Raw genomic sequence first — 25036 nt, forward strand, 5'->3', positions numbered from 1 at the left:
TGGATGCTCCTGCACAATAAAAATACAATTCTCTCACTTAGAAGAGGGTTATGCTTGTAACTGCCTTAGAAAGAGGCTGAATTTAGGTTTACAGCTGAACAAAGATTAGGGGTGGAATTGCCTAACCATTTTGGCCAAGACAAGACTGGAAAACAAGGCCAAGGCTTGCAGTCATGACTAGTGGCTTACAGTGTGGACCTTGAGCTGTTCCTTGGGGGTATTCTTTCAGAAGTGTCAGGCCTTTGAAAATTGGGCCTCTCCAAATCAGCCCATTTTGGGTAGCAGAGCTCACTAGTCCTGTTAGCAGATCTCAGCCTAGTCCATGGCCAGTCTGGATCCCATCCAAACATCCCCAGTATTGGGACTGGAAGCTGCTTCCTGTCCCAGCTCCTGCAGATTGATTTAGAACCAAAGACTGCATGAATGGGGCTTCATCATGCTGTTCTGTTTGAAATGCAGGAGGCCTTCGAGGAGCTACGGTAGTAGACGCCTTAGATACTCTGTACATCATGGAACTCGAGGAGGAATTCCAAGAAGCAAAGAAGTGGGTGGAGAAAAGCTTTGACTTGAATGTGGTGAGTCAGTTACTGGGAATGCCCGCATGTGTCACCGAAATGCTGCGTGTTTGGCCAGTTCTGATCACAATCTTCTGTAAGAGTCATTTGGGGAGGGGAATTATCAAGTCTGTGGGGGAAGAAACCACTCAACTCTGATTTTTTTTTTTTTTAAGGCCAAAGGGACTACTGTGATGATTCACCCCAATCTTCTGCTATACATGGTACAGGGTTCCAGCGAGGGGCCACCAGATCAGACTCCCAGTGTCTGGCTGAAAATGAGATTCAGTGTTTAATGTTTTTTGTGTTTTGGTCTGGGTTATAAAACCAGCTGTAATTATTGGATACTCCAAGGAAGTTTTGTTTCATCTCAACTAACTGTCTGCCTGTGATAAGACAAGTTTTCTTCTTACATGCTATAGATTAAGATTGAAAATGCTGATCTCCTTGACTGGGCCCTTTGTTGCTATGTCATTGCTGGGACTTTTGCAGTGGAAACGTGGCACCTCAGCAGCAAAGTCGGAGCACATAGTGAGCCTAGATTTGGAACGAAGGGCATCATCTCAAGATGGCCAGAGATCCTTGCTGTCTGGGACCGCTGAGGCTTTCCTAGCCACTTCTTCTTAGAGCTAGTGTTAGACTTGCCGGGACTCTGGGTGCAACACATGCCTTGCGGTGCTATCAAATGAAGGATGCTGTCCTTTATCTCACTTTGTGGCCGGGGCCCCTTACCTTAGCTCTGACTGTTGGTCTCCAAGCCAGCTCTTGCATTTCTTGTGGGAGAGCTGATGGGATCTCATCAGTGGCATGTGGAGAATGTTAAAACCAGAGTGCAGTTTAAACTTTTTTTTAATGCCAGCCTAGCTGCCTGTTGTGAAAAACGGTTTTCCCCATGGGAACAATGCATGCAGCTGCCTTTATAGAAAAGCATCCTTTGGGAGGGCACAACTGGCATTCATATATTCATAAAAGGAAGACCACATCTGATAAATTTGGTGAATGCTCTCAGTATGTTACTGAATCGATAAACAAGGGACAAAATCAACTGGGAGATAATTTATCTGGATTTCATAAAAGCTTTTAATCTTGGCCTGCAGAATAGATTGATCTGCAAAGACAAGAATGAATGCTATGGATTGATCGGTGGAGTCAGAAAGCACAGCAGAGGGAGAGAAGGAGGGAAATTAATTAAAAATTGGCTCTATACAAGGAACTCTTAATAGTCCAGAAAAGTGAGGCAGGGACTCCAAGGCCCACAAGCTCTGTTTGAAGCTGAGTGCTGTGATCTGTCTCATGCTATTTCAGTCATCATCTCAAGAAAGCACTTGCTCTGATTTGTAACCTGCAGGTATTTGGAAGGGGCAGGCTAGTGCAGAGGTTCAAGTGCCCCTTTGCTCACTGAAAGTGCTGTGTTGGTGGAAGATCTTTCTGGTTTTTGGCTTTATGCATTTGCGTGAGGGTAGGAATCATTTATCATGCAGATTCAATGGCCAGGAGCATGTATTTTTTAAAGGCACATTTTGAATGCAATCGTTTTGACATTTGCTGATCATCAGCTGAGTAGGTAGAGCAAAACTTGTTCCAGGTGAGTGGGTTCTTGAGCGATTCAGTGAACCATATCCATCTGTGTCTGCTGTCTGGGGGGGGGGGGGGGCACATGGACAACACACAGTTTGTCTTTCCATAACCACGCCCATGACAGGCACCCTCTAGGCTGTGGTCCTCTCTGAGCCTGCAGACTGGGGTGAGTCTTTGAATGACAGAAAATATCTAGCTAATGCGGGAAGTGCATTACGTCTAGCTAATGCAGTACCCTCTTCACAAGGAAATGGAGAAAGTAATTTTTCCATGTGTCTGTACAATTTTCTCTTTAAATAAAACATTTCAAGGGGCAAATTTTTGCCCTAAACTAACTCACAGCTTTTTGCAAGGCATAACCCAAGATGGGGTTGGGTGGATGGACAATACATCTGCCCTAACTGATTTACATATTGTCAGCTGGTGATAAATGACCAATTTGGGTGTTTCTCTTCCCTTCAGGCTCCACCTGTCACTGTAGAGCAAATAAAGTGCTGTGAGATCTTAGACAAAAAGCTGTGTTACAGTGTGGGTGAGGACTGGGAGACTTAAGTATCTGCCTACAATCTGTTCCCCTTAGCTGCCATTTGTGTGTGCAGACTTTGCAGTCAAGTATATCATTATGTATTTTCAGAACGGAGAAGCATCCTTGTTTGAGGTGAACATCCGCTATATTGGAGGACTGTTGGCTGCATACTACTTAACTGGAGAAGAGGTTTGTTTCAGCAGCTCTGCATGTCTCACGTAGTCACCAATAATGAACTGAAAGGGTTCTCCAGCAGCTTTTCTCCGAGCATCAGATAATCCCTCCATAACAACAGGCTAAACCTATCATTTTTATGAATATCGAAATGCCACTAATGTTCTTTTAATTAAGTCTCGCATAATTACCTTGCACACACCGTGCATGGCTCATTTGCAAAGATCTTTTCTCCTGTGGGCAATTCTAGCAAGACATGTTTTTGGTTGGACACATTGCTCCCCAGTGAAATGCCATTTGCAGTGATCTTTGTCTTTGTACTTGTTCCTTTGTATTCTAAACATAGGCAATATTTCATCAAACATCGTTCCAGATTCTGCCTCAGACTAAGGAGGGCAACTGATTAGTGACAAGTGCTCCAAACTCTACTTGGCCAGTCTCTCCATAGCAGTAGTTTCTAAGATAAAGTGCCCTGGGGTACCAGGAAGGAGGGTGGCAAACTGCCAGGGCAGGGTACCCGCATCCTGCCAACTCATGTGGCAAGGTGATATAGCTCCACAAAATGTCTCCTTGCCCAGTAGGTGTGGGGTAGGTGTCACAGCCTCTCCTGTAGCATGGTAGAGCACCCATTCAGTGGATGCTCCCATCCCCCAGGAGTCCTGGCTAAAGCAGGAGGCTCTCGCTTCACTTTCCTTCTTTCTCTCCAGCCCGGCAGAGGCCAGGGCTTAATGCCGTAATCTGTTTTGTAATGTGACTGGACTGGAATTTTACAGCTGGCTGTAGAGAGATGAAGAGATTATTCCTTTGCCCTGGAAGTCTTAGGTGAGCAGAAACTCTGATTCAAGGGGGAGTTTTGTGAGTGAAGGAACTGGAAGACTGGCTCTTAAATGAGAACTTAGCTTTCATGCCATACAGTGACCGTGGCTGGGTGCTGTCCACCATAATAGGATGGGATGGCTCATCACTGCATAGTGCTACCATTGATCCGTGGAGTCACAGGAGCAGCTCTGTTACTTCAGTTGCATTTTAAATGAGTTCCAGGAATGACTTCTTTCTGTGATTTCCCTCCAGGGAAAACTCTCAAAGACTCAGTGCCCCGTCTCAGGGCCTGTCTCAGTCACAACTTCAACAGGCTTCAGATCAACAGAGCAAAAAGAAACCACATTAAACCATAAAACTCCAGCAGTGACCTCTTGAAGTGCAGTCAGCAGTGGTGCTCAGCAGCCAGGGCAGTGCCTGTCTCATACCCAGTCATTGTCACCAGGCTGAAAGGCAAAAATCAAATCCTTGTCTCTTGCTTTCCCTTCTGAACCAAACCCCTATCTCCTTGTGAGTGTATCAAAGGTCTGCAAGCCCACAGGAGAGCTCAGGTTTCCTCAGTGCTGTATTTTTAGAGCAATAAATTCCTGCTTTCTGAGAACTACTATGACAGCTTGGGCTGGTGGAGGGGGGCTAGAGGTAAAAGGCTTGTGCTTTATCTCCTAAGTCACTTACAGGCTTCCCTTGATCAGGACTAATCTCTGGAGCAAAGATTAGTGCTTGTATCAGTTTGTCCCAAAATAATTGTGTATGGTGGCTTTGTACTGCAAGCCACCATAAGCTATAATTTGATTTGAAAGCCCAGAACTGAGGCATTACAAATGGAAAAGGAGCAGCTTAGCCATGAAACCATGAATCCTTCCTGGAAAAGAGTTGCAAGTAAAAGATTGTTCATTGGAAATCATGTTTTTTTTACAACAGGAGATGACACAAGCTAGGCAAACCCATGTTGTAAATCTAACAATGCTTCACCCTAGAAAGATTTCTTCTGATTTTAATTCAGTCATTTCACCTCCCTCTGTCCTCTGCCACCCTGGGAAAAGGGAAGAATTTGTCCCCAAAGAGTAGTCTTTGTATCAGTTCAGATCACAGAAATTTGCTGCTGAGGTATTTGAGGTGTTCTGAGCTCTGCAGCTCTGGCTGCTCTCATCCAGGCTGAGGGTTTGGCAGGGGACTTGGGACTGGTTTAATGTAGATTTTTAGAGGACATTCAGATAGATACCAAAGTTCAGCATGACTTTTGGTTCAGATCTATCATGCAGTGGAACTAGGGCAGCAGCATACCTGAAACAGGAGATTCTTATAGTGCAGCAGTTTTAGTTTTTTATAATGGTGTGTTTGAAAAAGTGGATTTGAAAGAATCCAGTGTGACTAGTATTCACAAGCAGTCCATCAAATATTTATCCTCTCTTCTTCTTTTAACAGGTGTTCAAGAGTAAAGCTCTGGAACTTGGAGAGAAACTTTTGCCAGCTTTTAACACCCCCACTGGTATCCCACGTGGCGTCATAAATCTGGGCAGGCAAGACACACGTCCTTACAAGCATGTCATTTTATTACTGAATGTTTGTAAAAGACCAGGATTCGAGCAGGAACAGCAGCAGTTCCTCAGAGGTGCCCCCCTCTAGTGCAGATTCTTCGAGGTCATTTGTTTTGCCAACTCAAAACCAAGAGGTGCCTTGGCAGAGATTGCAGGTGACTCAAGTTAAACCCAGCTGTGTTTTATTAATTTTGGGCTATCCGCAGTTTCTTCCTCTACCTCTTGGCAGGGCTCCCTGCTGCAATAGCATTTTCCTCGCTCTCACTTTCTTTGAAAGGTTATTTGTAGTCTGCACGTAGCATGCAGTGCTCTGTATTTTTGCAGTGTGCCCAACTAGATGCATGTGAATTTATTCAGGCTCCACGTTTGGAAAAATTGGGAAAGGAACTGGATGGGACTCGCTGACAGTTTTGCTGCTAGAAAGGGGGGATTATACAGATCCTCTAGTTTTCTCCCTGCCAGCAGCACTCAGCCAGGTGTGTATCCTTCACTTAGAGCCACAACATTTCATGTCAGGTAGGTGGTGTTCTCATGCTGGAGGGGAGATTTGAGGCAGCTGGGTTAAATACGTTGCTGAAGGTCTCTCGGCAAGCAGATACAAACCTGGGGGCTGGACTCCCAGTGTCTGATTCTTGCTAGTAGACAGCGTTCCCTGCCAAAAAGGGCTCATTGGCTCATTTTGATGCCTACAAACAAATCCCCCAGGGTAAAAGCTGCATGCCGGCTGAAACAGAGACAGCAGGAAATGTGGGTTAACAAAAGCCTTTCGTCCTCACCTCTTGCAAAACTCAGAGCAGCAGCCGTGAAAATCATAATTCGTCTCTTAGCCCAAATCTCTTCTTTGGCTCATGTCTCTGTGAAGTGCAAGACTTTAAAATGTTTGGCTCACACTGATCCATTGCTCAAATATCACTGTCACCCTTCAGTTGTCTTACCTGTACGTGATCCCAGTGAAAATTTGAGCCACCACCACGACTTTTAATTGTCTCTTTTTACAGAAGAGACATTCTGCTTCCTCTGTGGCTGATAAAGACTCCGCATAGACTAACCTTTCACAGAAATGCCAAACCCTCCCCTGCCCTTTGTGAAGACAATTGAAACAGACTGTGTCTGCCTAGACATTCCCAAAATGTTTTGCTGATGACCTTGACTAAGAGCAAAAAAAATCAAAATAACACTGAGCCCACAATCCAGAACCCATATTACTGGCTTGAGCTCTGGCTTCAGGGCCATGAAACTTCTGTGAGGGCTCGGAGTATCAATTGATTTAGGAGCAAGGATGAAGCAAGCTAAATCTGTAGTCTGACTACTGCAGGAACATAATGAACAGCCAAAGGCTGTAAACCCAAAGGGGAAGGGAGTTATTCAGTGTGAGATAGTGTGTGGAAGTAGAAGCAGAAGAGAGTGAGGTGATGCTGTGAGAGCATGCTGACCCAAATGTCAGGGCCAAATCAAAGCCCAGAAGAGTTTTGCAAGAAGGAATTCTCTCTCCAATTCTGCTTTTGCAAGGATGTGCTAATTCCAGAGAGACCTCATCGTCTCAAACAGAGGATAGTCTTGCAGCATGTGTAGGCTTTTGTTGGTGGTAGCTTGGGCGGGTGGGTTAAAAATGACATTCAGAAATTTGAAACAAACAAAAGCTGGCATTAAGTCAATTCTGCATATACATTTTTGAGGACCCAAGTACAAAGACACCCACCCCTCCCAGCTCTTCCCATAGCCAACTGGCTTTATCTCTTCCTATCACCTCACACCACCTTTTCCTCTTGTGTCCCCTCTCCGCTGATGTGCTTCCCTGTGGCCTTCTGTTTTCACAGAGGCACTGTATCATGTCTCACACAGGCTTGTTTTCCATCCTGCTGGTCCAACTGCCACGTTGTCTGCCAGGTCCTAGAGTACATTGTCTTCTCAAGCTGCTACTCTGTGCTCTCTGCCTGTGTGTTGCACTGTGATTTCTCTCCCCATGCCTCCTATTCCAGGTCCCTGGCCCCTGCTTTCCTTCACATCTCCCCTAAACCCTCTGCACCTCCAGATTTTGCTTTGTCATCCTCTCCTGGTCTCTTTCTTGACTTGGCACTGTTTTGCTGCTTTGGATCTCCGTGAGGGAAGATGATGCAACCATTTTCAGTCCATGCTTGCACTGGACGGTGTTTAAGGAAGACCCACTTCTCTGGTGGATAAAGAGAGCTGTGGGCATTTTCTTTTGTCTTGAAGACCAAGGTCTTTTAAAGGGTAGTTTCCTCTGAGACGTTATAAAACAGGCCAGCTGTGAAGACCCAGTTTGTCCAGTCTGTAGTGCTGAAAAAATGTTTTCCTGCAGGGGGTCATTTCAGGCTGCTCTTTAACCCAAGGACACATTGCAGACATACTCTGTTTCCTCCAGACCACCTCTCATTGAGTTTTACTGTGATTTGTAACCCAGAGCTTAGGTTTCTGGCAGCACGGTCCTTGCAGGCAGGGCCTGGCTGTGTGTTTGGGATGGAAGTTCTCGGGGGACGGTTGTGTCAGCTGCTGTGACCCCACATAGCTGCTGTCACAACAAACACGGCCCTGTTTGGCTGCTTCCAAGCACTCCTCATTTGAACTAGCTCAGAAGGCAGTTTCTGTTTGTGAGATCGTATTTGTTACAACTCCCTTCAGTGCAGTAAATAAAGAAAAAGTAATTGACTCTTTATAGATATGAGAACACCATGGGATTGTTTAGCACACCAATCCCAGGGCCAGCTGCTGCCAGGTTCAGCAGATATGTCCAATGCTGTATTAATATCAACATTAACCTGGTCAGACTGGAGGACCTTTCTGCCTGCACAGGGAGGTCTCTGCCATAAACACTCAATGTTATTGGGGTACCCATTTTAGCTGCATACAGTGTTTTCAAATGAAAAGCTTGGTGATACAGCCTCCTGACGGTTTGCACGGAAGGCTGACGTTTGGCAGTGACTGAGCAATTTGAAACAGCGTGAACATATTGCTTATCTAATGGCTCTTTTTGTCTGGAGGCGAAACAAACAGCTCTGGACCTGAAATGGTTTTCCGTATATCACATGGAGGGGAAACTTTTTTTTCACCCTCAGAAAGATCATTAGATTTAGCCTCCTGGAAACAACAGAAACCCTTTTCTTCTAATAGCCAAGCTTTCAGGCGCCATCTAGTGTTACCCCCCGCCCCCCTATCACTGGAAACCTGTTACCTCATCAGTATCAACCCCAAACAGCGCTGACAGAGAGACGTGAAAATCAAAGCCACGTCACTTTTGAGATGGCTCAGCCAACCTTCCCTGGGCCAGCACCTGCAGAGGCTGTTTGGGGACCAAGGCTTAAGGATGTAGGGCATTTTCATGTCTGTGTAGATTTCAGAGAGGCACAGAGCTGTAATCTGTAGCAGTGGGATACAAGAAGGAAGTAGTCGAACGTAAAACCAAATCCAAGGGTGAGGCTGTTAGTGCTTGGAAGAGCCTCTATCCTGCCATGTCCTTTGGGTAGTTTTCTTTCAGATTTAAGAGAGAAGTGATGCCCTCCTCATGCCCAGAATTGGCTCCTAGCTCTTCTCCAAGGATGATTTCTATCCATCCCTGCCCTTTGCATGGATTTGGCAGGGTGAGGGGAGACAAACAGAAGCTGAGAAGGGATCCCAGTACATCAAAAGTAGGGGCGGAGGCACTTTGTATAACTGGCTTCTTCAAGTAGTGTTTGCCACCTTCTGTAGTTTTATGCTGGCCCTCCTGTTCTTGCAAGGCGCATGAGATGAGCACCAGTGGGGTGCTTTCAGAGTCAGATTTGTCTTGTGCAGTTGTTAAGAGTCCCTTTTTTTTTTTGCATTACAGTCAGGTTTGCCCAGTGGCATCTTTCCCCTAGTGCTGATGTTGCTGTATCCCCTTGCAAGTAAGCACATGCTGGGAGTGTCAGTGTCAAGTATACATAAAGAGCGTGAGATCTTGTTGAAACAAGGTGCTTAGGGACAGTCTGGATTCTCCATAAAATAGGAGACTTGTTGGACTTGTGGGACATTTGAGATGCGAGAGTTCAGCCCAGGCAACTTACAGACACATTTTATCCCAAAGTATCTTGTGTAGGGCAGGTTGTCAGTGTTCTTCCAAAGTTTGCTTTAAGCTGATCTGTTTGGGAGGGATTACTCTCCCACAAAAAATGCAGTTTCCCAGTATGTGCCATCCATGTGTTTGCCCTATCCTAAACAATCTCTGTAAAACTACTGCTCCATCCCACTAGAACTGTTCCATGTGAGAGTTCTAAAAATCTATGTACGTCCTTTACACGGCCCCCGTTGAGACCTGGTGTGCAGCGCGTGCACATAGCAAAGGCAGGATCTGCACTGGGGCGATGGGGGGACCTCAGGCTTTGGCTGTGTTTTCCTGGCAATGAAGACTCCCTTTTCTCTCCTTGCAGTGGCATGAGTTGGAGTTGGGGTTGGGCATCTGCCGGAAGCAGCATCTTAGCAGAATTTGGTACCTTGCACTTAGAATTCCTGCACCTCTCGGAGCTCTCTGGCAACCCGGTGTTTGCAGAAAAGGCAAGTACTTCCCAACTTGGTCTTTAGTGTTTGGTCTCTTCATACTCCTGAGGTGCTGGAGCAGAGCAGCACTTTTGTCTGCCTGCAGCAGACAATGTGGCAGCAAAGTGTTCCTTCTTCCCAATACCAGTACAACTCACCAGAGGAGAAACCTTCCAGAGCGGGATGCGGGTTCAGAAACCTGTGCCTTGTAGACTGCAGAGGTCGCCAGGCCTCAGAGCATCCTATGCACCAGCTCGCTGAAAAGGTTACAGAGAGCTCCTGTTGGAGATCCTGTCACACCAGTAGGCCCTGGGAAGGCAGCTACCCCCGTGTTTTCTTTGGTCATTTACATTTGCTGTAGCCCCTTCACCCGCCTCTCCATCACTTGCAGCCACCGGGGAGATGGGGATGTTTTTCCCAATGTCTCAGTTGTGTGAAGCTGTAGCAAAAACTTACTCAGAAAAGGACACAGCCAAAATCAAACCATCTGTTGGATGCAGACTGCAAAGATAATTGTTAATTCTGATATCCTAATACTAGTGCCTTGTACTTGCAGACCTTTTTACTCTAAGCAGGCAGTAAATGTTATGCTCCAGCCAGCAAGATTTCTGCTGAGGTTTCTTGTGTAGGAAAGGCCTGACAGTTGACATATTGGATTCCTTTTGTGTAACTTGTAACTGAAAATCTATTAATATTATACATTACCTTGAGCTTTTTTTTTCCACAAGTGATCTTGTAGTGCATGTGAGAGGAACTTAATAAATATGCTGTTGGATACCAGCAAGTCATTAGCTTTCGCTGCACGTCCCTGAGGAACCAGCTTTGAGGGAGACAAATTGTTCCTGTTAGAATCCAAACTGCCCCCATGAGCCCAAAGGAAATGGGGCCTGTCCAGAGTCCCACAGTGGGGTGAAAACAGACAGTGGTTCTAGGATTGCCAGTAAAAAGCTCAAAATGGTACTTTTCCAGGATATTTCCAGTGCAGGTCTGTCAGTTGTGAAAAAACAAGAAAAGAATTTGAAGAAGAGACAGGAAGAAAGAGAAGGAAGAAGCTGGGAGAGCAAAATGGAGAATAGGATGGAGTGTATGGAAAGGAATAAGGTTGGGGTGAGCAAGAGGAGTGTCGCAGAGGGTGAAGGAAAACTAGAAACCCAGGAAACTCTGTAAGGACGATAAAGAAAGACTGGTGATTTGAAATAAAGGAGACAAGCTAACGGAGGAGCTGAGAAAAGACCAGTAAAGGGAACAGTAGTATTGAAAGAAAATGTGTGAGAATGAAATGAAGTGGGGGCGGGGAGAGAGATGAGCACTGAAAACCCAAGGGCAAGAAGGTGCACTGTTAAAAACTAGAACTGCATCCATATTCCAGGTTCAAACTGTGGCATTTTGAGCCAGGGTCAAGCCTCTGTCCCCAGCCTAGCATGTTTTCCTCTTTGCCTTCTAAGCCCATAGAGGGATAAGGGCAGAACTTTTCTAATGGACTCTGCTGCGCTGAGCGTGCCTGGTGTGTGCCACAGAAAATGTATTGCATTCATCCTAACACCCCCTGAGAGAAAAAATGTAGGATGATGTGGGCTCAAACAGCCCATCCTGTGGGAAATTACTTCAGAGGAACAGATCAACTCATTAACTTGCAGCTTGGGACTTGTGTGATTTTAGCAAGAATAAAGTCCATCTGTGTCTTTTATTCAAACATGTCATTAATATGCCATGCTACTAAACTTCAGTAAATATTATGCAGCCTGACGACTTACTTGGAAGCACCGACTTAAGTCTGTAGCCAGCTTTTGGCGTACAAATTGTCTAATTTTATAAAAGGTTTAGAGTGTATTAGCTGCTCTGTAGGTTATAATAGAATATTTATGCTGCATACCATTTAACTTTGTCCCTTATGGGAAAGGCCTATTGGATTTAATGGGGGTGAAGCCAAGGGAGGTTTTAGAGAATAAGTACAGCTGGTCTAGCATATTAAAGGAGCTGTCTGTTGTTGAAATTAAAGGCCCCAATTCATCATGTTAAGTGACCACATGGTGAATTTAAGTACTGTGTGAGTCACTCATCCCTGCCACTCCTTTCCCTTTGGATCATGGAAAAAATCACCCTCTGCATCTCATACATTTCCACCCAGATCCCAAACCCTCAGGATTGCTTCTGGATGACTGTTAGCAAACTGCTTCTACTGCTTGCTGAACTGTTTGCCTTACAGGATTTTTAGAATCATTTCTAAAATCCCACAGAGCTAGATAAAGATTGTGCTGAGGAGTCCAGCCCTTTCTCTATCACAGACGTCTCGCCAGAGAGCCATGTCATTGGGTTCTGCTTGCATGATGATTCACAACGTTACAGGCTGCTGTGCTTGTTCAGCCAGGGATCAGCACTGATAAATTACAGAGTTCACAGTGACAGTGCAAAACTGTCAGCTTTTTCAGCAGAGAAGTAACATAGTTCTTGTCTCTCATCTCTCCTAGGTGATGAACATCCGCAAAGTCCTGAACAGAGTTGAGAAGCCGCAGGGCCTTTATCCCAACTTTCTCAGCCCGGTGACAGGGAACTGGGTGCAGCGTAGGTATCGCTCCGCGTTCAGAATCCTGCCTGGAGCATTTCAGCCTTTCCATTATTCTTTAGGAAGCAATAGCAACTGTCAGAGCAGCAAGCCAAGAAAATGCCTTGTCAGGCAGCCTGTTATACATGTGATTAGATAATGCAACCCGATTTGTAAGATGCAATATAGTAATTGTACACTTACTCCATCAGCCTTGTTTCCAGCTAAGTGTCTCACCTCCAGAGAGAATTAAGGCCTCTCTTGCACAGGGGAGGATAATGGTACATGGTTCATCACACAGATATTAGAAATCAGCACATCTTCTTGAGACCTCATCCTGCAGTCATCACATAGCCCACAGACCTACTTGGGAGTTGGACGTGAAGGCTATGAACAGAAGCACTATGAGATTTACTTCCTGAGTGTGCTGCAGCAAGTAAGGAACCACCTGGAGAGGCAGAGGGCTTACAGAGTCTCGGATCCCCCTAGGATCTAGGGATGAGTTCTCTTGTGTGCATTCGTGTACTTGTTACCATGGTACCACTGCATAGTGCAATTTTGTGCAAGAAGAGTGAGACAAGTATGTGTTCTTTTCTTTTCTCTTGTTGGGAACCCAGCACTGGCCAGCACTAAAGACATGACAATTAAATGAGATACTGTTCTGATACGAAAGAGGAGCAGTAACCGGGAAAGGACTTGAAAAGAGCAAGGAAATATTAGAAGCAGTGTACCCACGGAAAGGTTATTTACTTTCCTGCTGTACGTACACAGCCTCTTCCTTACCCAGAGAAGAGACTGTACCCCTTTTTTTGTGCCACCAAAGGGCAGAAGCTTGCCCTCTGGGAGGAACATGAGAGGCTACTTCTGCTGCTGTGCCCCAGATCTCTGACCTTACCTTTCCGCTCTGTTAAGGGTTTGCTTGTTTTGGCAAGGGAGAGTTGCTGGATTTTGTGTGTCTCTGTCAAAGGAAAGAAAAGTCTCTTTTTGCAGAAGCTGGTTTTAACCTGTCAAGTGGATTACATTTATATTGTTTAAGCAGTTTTCTTTGAGTCATTGCACTACCTTGTGTCCCCATGTCTTGTTGCACTGTTTGCTCTGCTAGGTGGCTCCAGACCTTTCTAACTACTGTATTAATAGCTCTGATTGTAACTGACAGGCAGTTGCATGGCTGCCATCATCTGAGACAGTGAGGGAGCTCTAGCTGTGAGCAATCCCTGACCTTTAACTGCCATGTCAGCACCTCTAATGGTAATTGACAGGGCTTGGCTTGAAAGGTGTCCCAACAAAGCATTTTGGATGGTTGTAGTTGTCCCATTAAACCAGAGCTGTCCTTTGGTGCCATGAGGAAAGAAAATAGGCTTCTGTGTTTGTCCCATTAATTGATCTTCTAAGTTATCCAGTCCCTTTGTAAGCAGTTCAGCTTCCTCTCCACATTTGTCTCTGCAGAGTTGTTGCAATATGTTCCACTTGAAAAGCTAATCTCCCATCCCCTACCGCACCCCTGAGATGCCATTTTCTTTAGGTTATTCCCAACTGGCAGCCATACTGCACATTTTACCAGACACAAGCATTAGTTCTGCCTGTTCATTGGTGTTGAGAGGAGAAGTGCCTGTCTGTTGCCTTAACTGATCATCACAGAATCTTTGGGAAACTGAAGAGCCGTGCTCTTAATTCAGATGGTTAAAATACTCAGCTTGATACTCAGTATTCATCTCTTCTGCCACTAATTTAATTCTATTTATGTCTGCAAATTTTACTTCATTGTACTGACCTGCTCCCACCCCTTGCTGACATCTAGAGGGGCCTGTTGCTGGTTCTTGGAGCTTATTAAAAGTAGCCTCCGATTACTTGTTCTGGGATAGGCTGATTTATGCCAAAGGACTAGAGATAGCCTCTCTCTAGACTTCCACGTCATGAGGGCAACTCATGGCACAGGCTGTTTGTGGCAGTTGCTCATAATATGACCTTGTGGTCTGAATCCGTATTCCAGTGAGGAAAAGACTGATCAGCCTCTTCTGCATCTCCAATACTGCTGGTGAGAAATAGATTAGGACCAAAGTAGGGAGGCAGCTGCAGCCTGCCCCAGAGATGTTCCCTGTAGGTGCCAGGCTCTCATTTTCTCTCTTGTCATTAAAGCTCTTTGTGGGGAGCTGTTTTTCTTGGAATTGCTGTGATTTTCTTAAAAGGTGTATGTTTGACCTGGCTGAATGAGCAGATCTTCTAAATGAAGAGGCAGTGCTGTACCTCTTCTGAGTGCCTTTGTTACCTTTAGAAAATTAAAGCACGGTCCCCTGCTGAAATAAGAGATTTGTTTATGCAAAGTGCCTAGGAGGCAAATGCTGGCAAAGCTGATGCCATATGGAAAGCAATTATGTACCAGAGCTCCTGCTTTGGTGATTTTATGAATGACACACTTAGGATCACAGAGCTTCTCTTTAAAGACAGGCTGTGCAGACGGTGTTTGCAAATAGTCTGTCCTCTTTTTTTCTGAATTCATGCGTCTAATCTCATTGTTTTGCTATGGATTATTCCATGGATCATTGGACACACTGTATCAGGGATATTTGCTCTTCAGGTCAGGAAAATGCATGGCTGTTGATCTCTCCTGTTGGTAGGATTTAGCATTTAGAATAAGCCTCAGGACTTTATATATGTACAGTGAAAGGGAAAATAAAAATCTGAACAGCTAACTCCGAAAACCCTGCTGCATCTGCTTACATTTAAAATGAGGATGGGTGTAGACACAGAGGTGGACACTGTTAATTAACAGGGATGGTTCAGTCCGTGGTGGGTAATTTGTCTTGCTGATCTAAAAAGGGGAGTACTTGGCTGCTTGAAAGAATGAATGCTGCTTTTCCCCCTGTGGTATAGTTTAAAGATATAAATCCATCCAGCAGTTCCCCCCAGGCAGAAACCTGCAGCTGTCATGCCCATTTCACAGTGCAATTCTTTAGCATCCTCCTCTCCAGTAAGGTCATAGCATTGTGTACTCTGAACAGATAGCCTTGAAAATCCGATTTCTGCAGAAGAAAATATTCAGTGCACATCCTTGTACCTGACTTTATCATTTTAATACGCCAACAGCCCCAGCCTTCCCCAGGGCACAGAGTCCCACCATGAGCCAGGAATACAAATGGCACAATTGAGAGGTCCCTACAGCAGCCCCTTGCTGGGAGCTCTGTGTGATCCAACACGCGTTCTCCCTTTCCTGAGGCAGGGAGGCAGCACCCAGTGGTTTCATATAGGTAGAGATCTATCGGTACCTGCCATTGCTTTTGGTTTATGAGGCTGGGATTTATGATGATTGCTTCATAAACAGGAAGCATCTTCAAGTTGCAGTATAAATAACTGTTGCAAAATAAGACCTCTGAATAGTTTTGGTAAGGGATACTAATGCTTTGTAAAATGACAGAACATTTTTCTTCTGATTGCACTTTCCACCTTTCTTCCTTTTTGAAAAAGAAATGCTGCAAGCTCTCCCCAGGAAACTGGAAAGAGGAAGGAGAGAACAAGGGCATTAAATAGGACATGGTTGTTTGCTCTTTGTAAAGCAACTGCTCATTGTATATCATGAACCTGAAGTTCTTTTCTGGCTTTCCCACCACAGACCACGTCTCCATTGGGGGGCTTGGGGACAGCTTTTATGAATATCTCATCAAATCTTGGCTGATGTCAGACAAGAAAGACTCTGAAGCTAAAAAGATGTATGATGATGCCCTAGAGGTAAGGAGCAGGTTGCTGCTCTGTATTTTTTGTGGGGGACGTTGTTCATCAGAATGTTTCAGGCAAAAATGTCTTAGATCTTTGGGTTTCCTTGGTATTCACTCCTGTCCACTAAGTTAGTAAGTAAGTTATACTTACTATCCACTAAGTAACCTTAAATCCTGATTTTCATCCCTTTAGGCAATAGAAAAGCATTTGGTCAAGAAGTCTGCTGGAGGATTGACCTACATTGCTGAATGGAGGGGTGGCATCTTGGATCACAAAATGGGTCACTTGGCTTGCTTCTCTGGGGGCATGATAGCACTTGGAGCTGAACACGCTGGACAAGAGAGGAAGCAACATTACATGGATCTTGCTGCAGAAATAACAAACACATGTCACGAGTCTTATGCACGCTCAGGTAAACCTGTGGGCTGCCTAGAAAATGTTAGTAAGGGATCGCCTACAGCCTTAGGAGACTCAGCTTTTGTGTGGCAGAGGTTGGCAGTAGGCTGTTTTGTGCTTCAGCAACATCTGCATCCCTGTGTATGATTTTCACTTGTCTTTTCTGAGATATCTAGAAGAGAAAGCAATACATTTTACATAGCGGACAGCTGGAGCAGAGGGACAGGCAGATGTGAGCTTCTGTGGCAGAGTTGGGAAATGAACCCAGAGCTGAATCCTAGTCCTGCCTCCCAATCACACAACTAGCCTTGTCCCAACAAGACTATAGTTTGAGTCTGTCTTTGCGCATCCCTTTGCAGACAAGAAGGGGAGATTACCAGAGATTAATGGCAAGGTGTCCCACTATATGGAGCAGAGCAGCTGAGAAGTCCCACAGGAAGGTGTTGGAGACCTGCAGCTGCTGGTAGGAACCAAAAAAATGAAGTTGCTCAGCCTCTCCCAGCTATCTAAGCAGAGGCTGGCTAAGTCTTTCCATTTCACAAGTCCAGTAAAATTTGTTTCACCACCCAGTGTGCTTATCAGTCAGTGCTTTGGGAGAGCAGTGACTGGTGATGAATGAGAGACTGGGTTAGTTCTCTGCCTGCAGGGCTTTCAGCAAGATGAGCTTGCTTTGGACACCACTCCTTTGTTTGTAGGCATCTCTGTAGCTCTTCTGAGACTGCAGGCAGTGAAGCAGCAGTCTGCTTTCCAGGACCTTGTCAAGCACAGGTCGGCCTGCACTAACTGTTCCCAAAGATTGTTTCACACCTTCACCATATCAGCAAGCCCATATTGGCAGCCGGTGTCCAGCATGTTTGCCCAATAAACTTCAAGCTAACCTGAAATGATGTTTGCGAGTAACTCTTTTTTTCCTCCCAGCACTTACAGAACTAAAACAAGCCACCTGAACTAATAACCCTCTGGTGGTGAGCGCCTGGAGCCAATTTTCACCTTCAACAATATCCATCAGCATAGAAAGGACAGTAGCAAGCCTACCTGCACTGGTTACAGTGCTGTCATTTCAGCAAGCTCATTGTTTTGCAGAGAATGTCTGTGCATGTCACCCTGGCTCTCAGCAAATAGTCCAACTAGTGAACACTGTTAGATCCCCATGCAGACAGGAGGGCCCAGGGAAGGTGTGCAAAATATTTAGAGAAATAAAAAGACTCCCTGAAACACAGCCTTGTGGTAGACACTTGGGTGCAGCAAGAGAAACCTTGTGGCATGATCATAAGCAACCTCTATGCTCAGTTTCCCTGTTTTTCAGATAGGGAAAGGGTTGGTGGTGAAAGTAGGGATCTGAGTACTACCTAATGCGTGCAAGAGATTGAGATTCTCATGTAAGGGACACTCAAAAAGACCAAGGTACTCTTAATGTTTTGTTTATAAAATACCAGTGAAATCGATTAAGCCTTCCCCATCATCCTGATGTCCTCTTTTCAAAGAGGCTGCTTATGGACCAGAAGGAAAGGCAGAATTAATTGCAGGTCTCAGGTACTACTTTTTACAGCCTCCCTGCCACAGTGCAGGCGAAATGGCTCAGTCTGGTGAACTGATAACTGTGAAACAAACCCCCTGCCTGGGAGCAGTGTATCAGTATCTCTGCGATGGCAGGGTCAGCTGCATGGCTAGATTTTCCTTTGAATGTGTTTTCTCTTTGAGGCTTTATGACGGGGTCTGCCTCTCTGTTTTTTCTCATCTGGGTTCTGAGTTTGTCTTCAATGACGAACTCTGCTCTCAGGGTCAGGGGCAGTGCAATTCCTAGGAGCGAATACCAGCCCAGCAAAAGTGCTAGGACATGGGGGGGATTTGTACCTGCCCTCTCCATGCCCAAATCTGGTCCAAGTCTGTGTCTTGTCAGTTGTATCCACCCTCGGAAACATTTTATCCTCACCTGGACAGTACCCAGACATACCAGAGGATGAGCAACACCTGGAGTGGCAGTGGGCACAGCTCACGCACTCTGTAGAGTTGCCCCTATTTTGACATCAGCTGTGAGGCTGATCTGATACACAGGCCTGACTGACCTGCTAGTCTGACCTCACGCAAGCCTTCGTTAAATGTTGGCACTCTGAGCAGCATAAAAGCACCTGGACAGCATTTACCTGCTTTCTCCTCAAACTGGTCATTGCATGTGTGTGATTTTGTCTAGATACCAAACTCGGCCCTGAAGCCTTTCGCTTTGATGCTGGAACCGAAGCCATGGCAACCAGGCTTAGCGAGCGCTACTACATCCTACGTCCAGAAGTGGTAGAAAGCTACATGTATATGTGGCGGCTGACACACGATCCCAAGTACAGACAGTGGGGCTGGGAGGTTGTGAAGGTACGGTTGGAAAACTCATGGTAATAACTCTTACAGGCTGCTGGATTCTTACAGAAATCTTTCCTTCGGTCAATGAAAAGAGCAGAAATTATTTAAATTGTGTTAGAGACTAAGACACATCAGCAATGGGGCAGGAATACACAAAATAGTACAATTTAGTGTTGTGTCTCTGTTGATCATTGTGAATGTTTTCTTCTCCCTTTTGGGCTACGCTAAAATCAATCAGTCAGTCAAAACAGTGGAGGTTTATGGGAGGAGTGCTGCAGACACCAAAACCTGCTATTAATGTAACAGCCCTCTGCAAAAAGGAGTCAACATTCTATTTGAAATATCTCAACTGCTTAGAACCACTGGTTCGTAGTTGGCCAGGGAAAATCAACAAACCTGCTTTGCCCTTTGTCTCGTCTTCTTCCCACAAAGACAACCCAGCCAAAAAGTCCCTCACCTCTTTTTAGCTCATGCAATAGCCCGTTGGCTGCTGCCCCATATCCTAGCAGGGGCTGCGTTTCAGTGGCAGAACTGTCATTTGTCTACTGCCCTGGAAAAGAGGCTCCGCCAACAGTTAGAGTTGCTACTTGAGATCTGGTTTTGCTATGTGTGTAACGTCAAGGTCAATCAATCAACTAAGTTAGGTGGTTTATGTTTCTCTTGCTATTTCATTAGAACTAGCTTTATTCCCAGAGTCTGGAGTAATCACCATGCTCTTCAGTGAGAGACAAAGGCTACTACAAACCTGGAATTTAATTTGTAAAGCTGACTTGTAGTGCAACTGATGATGATTAATGAGTTACTCCATGCTATTGTGTGTTACTGAGATTTCTTTTGCTTTCTCAGGCCCTGGAAAAACATTGTAGAGTAGAAGCTGGCTTTTCTGGCATCCGAGATGTTTACACCACAACCCCAACCCATGACAACATGCAACAGAGTTTTTTCCTCGCAGAGACTCTGAAGTAAGTCTAGTATCACAGAGGCCTTTCAGAGTAGCATAATTCCTGCAGCATCAACACTCTTGTCTGCTTAATAAGTCTCTAAGAATAAGGGGGAAGTCTTATCCTCTGTGGGGAAAACTGGGCTGGGCTTTGGGTGCTGCAAAGCTTTGGTAGTTTCCTCCAGTAGAACCACTGCTGTCATTGGCACTCTCGAGGTTTATGCTCATGTGCCAGATTTAAAAGACTCTTCCTGTGATACAGAGCTGCTCTAAGTGGGAGGCTCTGACTGCTGAGCTTCCTTGAATTTAGCCAATTTAGCCCTGATGGTTTAAGAGACAGCTGTCTCCTCTGCCAGATTAATGTCCTGCATACGGAGGAGGCATGACCATGGCTTGAATTTGCTGCCCCTTGGTGCAGATCTGCCTTTGCTGGTAGCGTGAGCTAATGTTTGTGGGGTGGCTGAGTGCAGATGCCTATCCCGTTTTGCCACCGTTGCACCAGGAGTGGTAGTTTCCAGCAGGAGAGTGAGACAGGCAGTCAGGAAATGTGTCACCATAAACCGTGGCAGCTGAGGCCAATGGCAGTCCCCATCACAATCCTGCTGACAGTGCTTGCTTGTGCGTGCTTGGAGTTCTGCTTGAGTTTCCTTTAATCTTCCTTTGTGTCCATCTTCTTCCCACCCACCCTTGCCTTACGGCTCCAGGTACCTCTATCTTCTGTTCTGTGAAGATGATGTGCTGTCCCTGGACGACTGGGTGTTCAACACAGAGGCTCACCCACTGCCAGTCAACCACACGAACTTTAAAGCAAGTGTGCAGTAGTGAGGCCATTGCCCAGCACCATGCTTCTGCAGCATCGGCGGGTTACTGCATTTCCTTTCCATTAAAGGAATTCGCATTGTTCCTAAAATGGTATTTTGGGGCACTAGTCCAATTCCGGACAGTATTATATTGGGAAGATGAAACCATGACGTAAGCACCTTCTTTTCCTCTGTGAGGAGCTCTATTAGCCTGATAATGAGATGTTTATTCTGGGCCATATTGTACACAGTTCATAGACATTCCTTTATACAGAGAATTTATATGAAATCCACTGACTTTGCTTAATAGTGGCCAAAGGACTGGAAGTTTGCCATAAAATAGACTTCACACACACACACATCCTCCTTTTGTTTTTCCGTTTCATTTTTGCCTTTTATATACTGTTGGATTTATCACCTTTCTGATTAACAGTTTTCAATATACTGTGCTTTCTAGGCGGTAAGCTTTCTAGGCTCTTTAGGAAGGACAGGATAGGAGAACGAGGAAGGGGAGTTGCCCTTTATGTGAGAGAGCAGCTGGAGTACATAGAGCTCTGCCTGGGGATGGAGGAAGAGCTGACTGAGAGCTTATGCGTTAGGATTAAAGAGAGGACAGGTAAAGGTGACATTACAGTGGGTGTCTTGTCTGCTGTAGGCCACCTGACCAGGAGGAACAACAGGATCGGGCCCTCTACAGACAGATAGGAGCAGCCTCAGGTTTGAATTTGCAGGCCCTGGTCCTCATGGGGGACTTCAACCACCCTGATATCTGCTGGAGGGACAACACAGGAGGACATGAGCAATCCAGGAGGTTTCTTGAGTGGTTTGATGATAAATTTCTCCTCCAAGTGACAGAGGAGCCAAAAAAGAGAGGTGCTTGTTGGGGATGTGAAGATGATGGGCAGCTTTGGCTGCAGTGACCATGAGATGGTGGAGTTCAGGATCCTGCAGGCAGGAAAGGTGAAAAGCAAGCTCACAACCCTGGACTTCAGGAGAGCAGACTTTGGCCTCTTCGAAGATCTACGTGGAAGAGTCCTGTGGGATAAGACCCTGGAGGGAAGAGGGGCCTGAGAAAGCCAGTTAATATTCAAGAATCATGTCCTCCAAGCTCAAGAGAGTTCCATTCCAGTGAGCAGGAAGTCAGGCAAAAATGCCAGGAGGCCTGTGTGGATGAACAGAGAACTCCTAGCCAAACTTGAACACAAAAAGGAAGCATATAGAGGGTGGAAGCAAGGATGGGTAACCTGGGAGGACTACAGAAACATTGTCTGAGCATCCAGGGCTTACATTAAGAAAGCTAAAGCCCAAATGGAACTTAATTCAGGCAGGAATATCAAAGACAACAAGAAGGGCTTCTATAAGAACATAGGTGACAAAAGGAAGACTGGGAAAATGTGGGCCCACTGCTCAACAAGACAGGGGACCTGGTTACACAGGACACGGAAAAGGTTGAAATACCAAATGTTGCCTTTGCCTCAGTCTTCACTAGCAAGACCAGCCTTCAGGAATCCCAGGTTCCACAGACCAGGGGAAAGGCTGGAGCAAGGAAGATGTACCCTTGGTGGAAGAGGATCAGGTCAGGGAATACTTAAGCAAACTGGACATACATAAGTCCATGGGCCTTGAAGGGATGCACCCACAAGTGCTGAGGGAGCTGGCAGATATCATTGCAAGGCCACTGTCAATAATCTTTGATCGATCATGGCAACTGGGAGAAGTGCCCAAAGACTGGAGTAAAGCAAATGTCACTCCTATCTTAAAGAATGGCAAAAAGGAGGAGCCAAGGACTTACAGGCTCGTCGGCCTCACCTCAATCCCTGGGAAGGTGATGGAGCAGCTAATCCTGGAAACGATTTCCAGGCACGTGAACAACAAAAAATTCTTCAGGAGTAGCCAGCATGGCTTCACCAGGGGGAAGTCATGCTTGACCAACTTAATAAACTTCTATGATGAAATGACTGGCCTGGTAGATGAGGGGAGAGCAGCAGATATTGTCTAGCTGGACTTCAGGAAGGCCTTTGACACTGTCAAAGGAGATCATCATAGACAAGCTGTTGATGTATGAGGTGGATGAGCAGACAATGAGGTGAGTTGAAAACTGGCTGAATGGTTGGGCATAGAGGTGGTGATCAGTGGCACTAAGTCCAGTTAGAGGCCAGTAGCTAGCAGAGTATGCCAGGGATCAATACTGGGTCCAGTCCTCTTCAACATCCTCATTAATGATCTGGATGATGGGGCAGAGTGTACCCTCAGCAGGTTTGCTGACACAAAACTAGTAGGGATGGCTGATACGCCGGAGGGGCGTGCTGCCATCCAGAGGGACCTTGACAGGCTGGAGAAGCAGGCTGATAAGAACCTAATGAATAAGCAGAAGTGCAGAGTCCTGCACCTGGGAAGGAACAACCCCATGCACCAATCTATGCTGGGGCACCTGGCTGGAAAGCAGCTTGGCAGAAAAGGACCTAGGGGGTCCTGTGGACACCAAATTGACCATGAGCCAGCAGTGTGTCCTTGCTGCAAAGAAGGCTAATGGTATCCTGGGCTGCATCAGACGAAGTATTGCCAGCAGCACAAGGGAGGTGATCCTTCTCCTCTCCTCAGCACTGGTGAGGCCACACCTGGAGTACTGTGTCCAGTTCTGGGCTCCTCAGTACAAGAGAGACATGGACATACTGGAGAGAGTCCAACGAAGGGCCACGAAGATCATTAAGGGACTGGGAACATCTCTCCTATGAGGAAACGCTGAGAGAGCTGGGACTGTTTAGCCTGGAGAAGAGAAGGCTCAGGGGGGATCTTATTAATGTATATAAATACCTGAAGGGAGGGTGCAAAGAGGACAGAGCCAGGCTCTTTCCAGTGGTGCCCAGTGACAGGACCAGAGGCAGTGGGCACAAACCAAAACACGGGAGGGTCCCTCTGGACATGAGGCAACACTTTTTTACTCTGAGGGTGACCAAGCACTAGCACAGGTTGCCCAGGGAGGCTGTGGAGTCTCCATCCTTGGAGATATTCAAAAGCCACCTGGACACAGTCCTGGGCAGCTGGCTTTAGGTGACCCTGCTTGAGCAGGGGGGTTGGACCAGATGACCTCCAGAGGTCCCTGCCAAGCTCAACCATTCTGTGATTCTGTGGTGTTAAAATTGTAACTAAATCAAAACCTGTCTGCAAAATTCTTGATCCTAATGTATTTTTATATACCTTTTCCGTGCTCTTAAAACACATTTACCGCACATCACATCTCATTTAACTTTCCTTTATCGTTTTTGTGTTTTTCTACTTTTATTTGGAACTAAATGTTATGAGTCACTTGTAATAATTTCACTGCTGTAATAGTCAAATCTGTGAAACAGAATAAAAGTCTTGTAAAATAAAAAGCATGTTTGGGTTGATCCTCTTTAAAGCCATCTGTCAAAGACCTGTTACATCATGCTTGGAATAACTACGTGACAATACTGGCTGATTTCAAGAATATTTCACAATAGATGTTGATTTCCAGAGTAATCTAGCCAGTGTATGGACAGCAATTCCCATCTGCACCAGCTCTCTTAAATTGCTTGTTCACCATCTGATACGGGTTAGCAGGAGTTCTACTAAATGTCTTATTTTTCTAGCAAAAAATAAATAATCCCCCACCAAGTTTGCTCTTCAGTATACATTGTTTCTGGAATGAAGTAACAGAAGAAAAAGAAAGGAAAAAATTGAAGCCAGATTCTTCCACGCATCTGGCCACTGAACTAGTAGTTTAGCCTGCATGTCCTCTGTGACTCTAAGCAGGATGACTGTGCAGAGGTGTTCACACGCCACTCCTGTTCTGACCCTGGCAGTCGTGAGTACCTGCTTAACTGTTCCTGCAACGGGGCTGGATCTGGGATCGGCATCTTTTCTCCCAGCAGCCTTTCCTCTGGTCACTGCAAAGCTGCGTGGCCCTTGGTGATGGAACATTTTTGTTCATTCTTTTGACATTCTCTTGATATTCAGCAACTCGGTTCATTCAGCAACTTGGGAAGATAAAGTTGCTTTGAGCAAGTTGTGAAAACAAAAAAATGTGTTTCTAAATTCACGCCTTTGTAATTCGCCAAGAGAAATAAGGTTGTCAGATGGGGACTTAGTGTTATCCTGGGGATAAAGATACTGGCTGGTAAGCTTGGCCTAGAGGGATGGTTAGTGGTAAGTAAACATCTTGGGAGTGAGTTGTGTTATCCGAGAGATTTGGATACAGGGAAGCTGGTTTAGCTCAGAGGATTTTTATAATAGATTAAGGGAATTCCATAAATAAAAATGTCCTGCTCTTGGAGTAACTCAAAACACTTTGCCTGGCAAAATTGAAACCCCCCAAATAAATAGCATGGTTCTAGTTTCCTTTAGAAATATATCCTTGGTGTTATATTAAAACTCTGCTCTTGTTTTCTCTTCCACACAAGTAAGCAAGAACGGTATTGGTAAAGTCCCATACACTTCTAGAGGAGAGCTGCTGCTTTCCTGCAGTTCAATGGCTGCATCACAAATAGGGAGTTTTTTTAGTTGCCGAGCATGCCTGAGGATGTAAAGCTTATTGATAAATTTGCTTACCAAGACACCTGCATGGAGCTCAGCACCA

The 25036-nt window shown here is 45.6% G+C and overlaps 1 protein-coding gene across 1 annotated transcript in view; it reads left to right on the forward strand.

Moving 5' to 3' along the window:
- The window catches only part of MAN1C1 (mannosidase alpha class 1C member 1), a 69280-nt gene extending 45452 nt beyond the window's left edge, over nt 1–23828 (forward strand). Inside the window, exons 4-13 of the mRNA XM_052810450.1 lie at nt 460–575; nt 2767–2847; nt 5077–5171; nt 9593–9716; nt 12167–12260; nt 15848–15963; nt 16144–16363; nt 18539–18711; nt 19546–19661; nt 20344–23828. Of these exons, the coding sequence (XP_052666410.1) occupies nt 460–575; nt 2767–2847; nt 5077–5171; nt 9593–9716; nt 12167–12260; nt 15848–15963; nt 16144–16363; nt 18539–18711; nt 19546–19661; nt 20344–20461 (1253 nt within the window). The 3' untranslated portion in view covers nt 20462–23828. The remainder of the gene's footprint in view (nt 1–459; nt 576–2766; nt 2848–5076; nt 5172–9592; nt 9717–12166; nt 12261–15847; nt 15964–16143; nt 16364–18538; nt 18712–19545; nt 19662–20343) is intronic.
- The last annotated feature ends 1208 nt before the right edge of the window (nt 23829–25036 follow it).

This window comes from Harpia harpyja, chromosome 16, assembly GCF_026419915.1.
Source record: "Harpia harpyja isolate bHarHar1 chromosome 16, bHarHar1 primary haplotype, whole genome shotgun sequence".
Taxonomy (NCBI): domain Eukaryota; kingdom Metazoa; phylum Chordata; class Aves; order Accipitriformes; family Accipitridae; genus Harpia; species Harpia harpyja.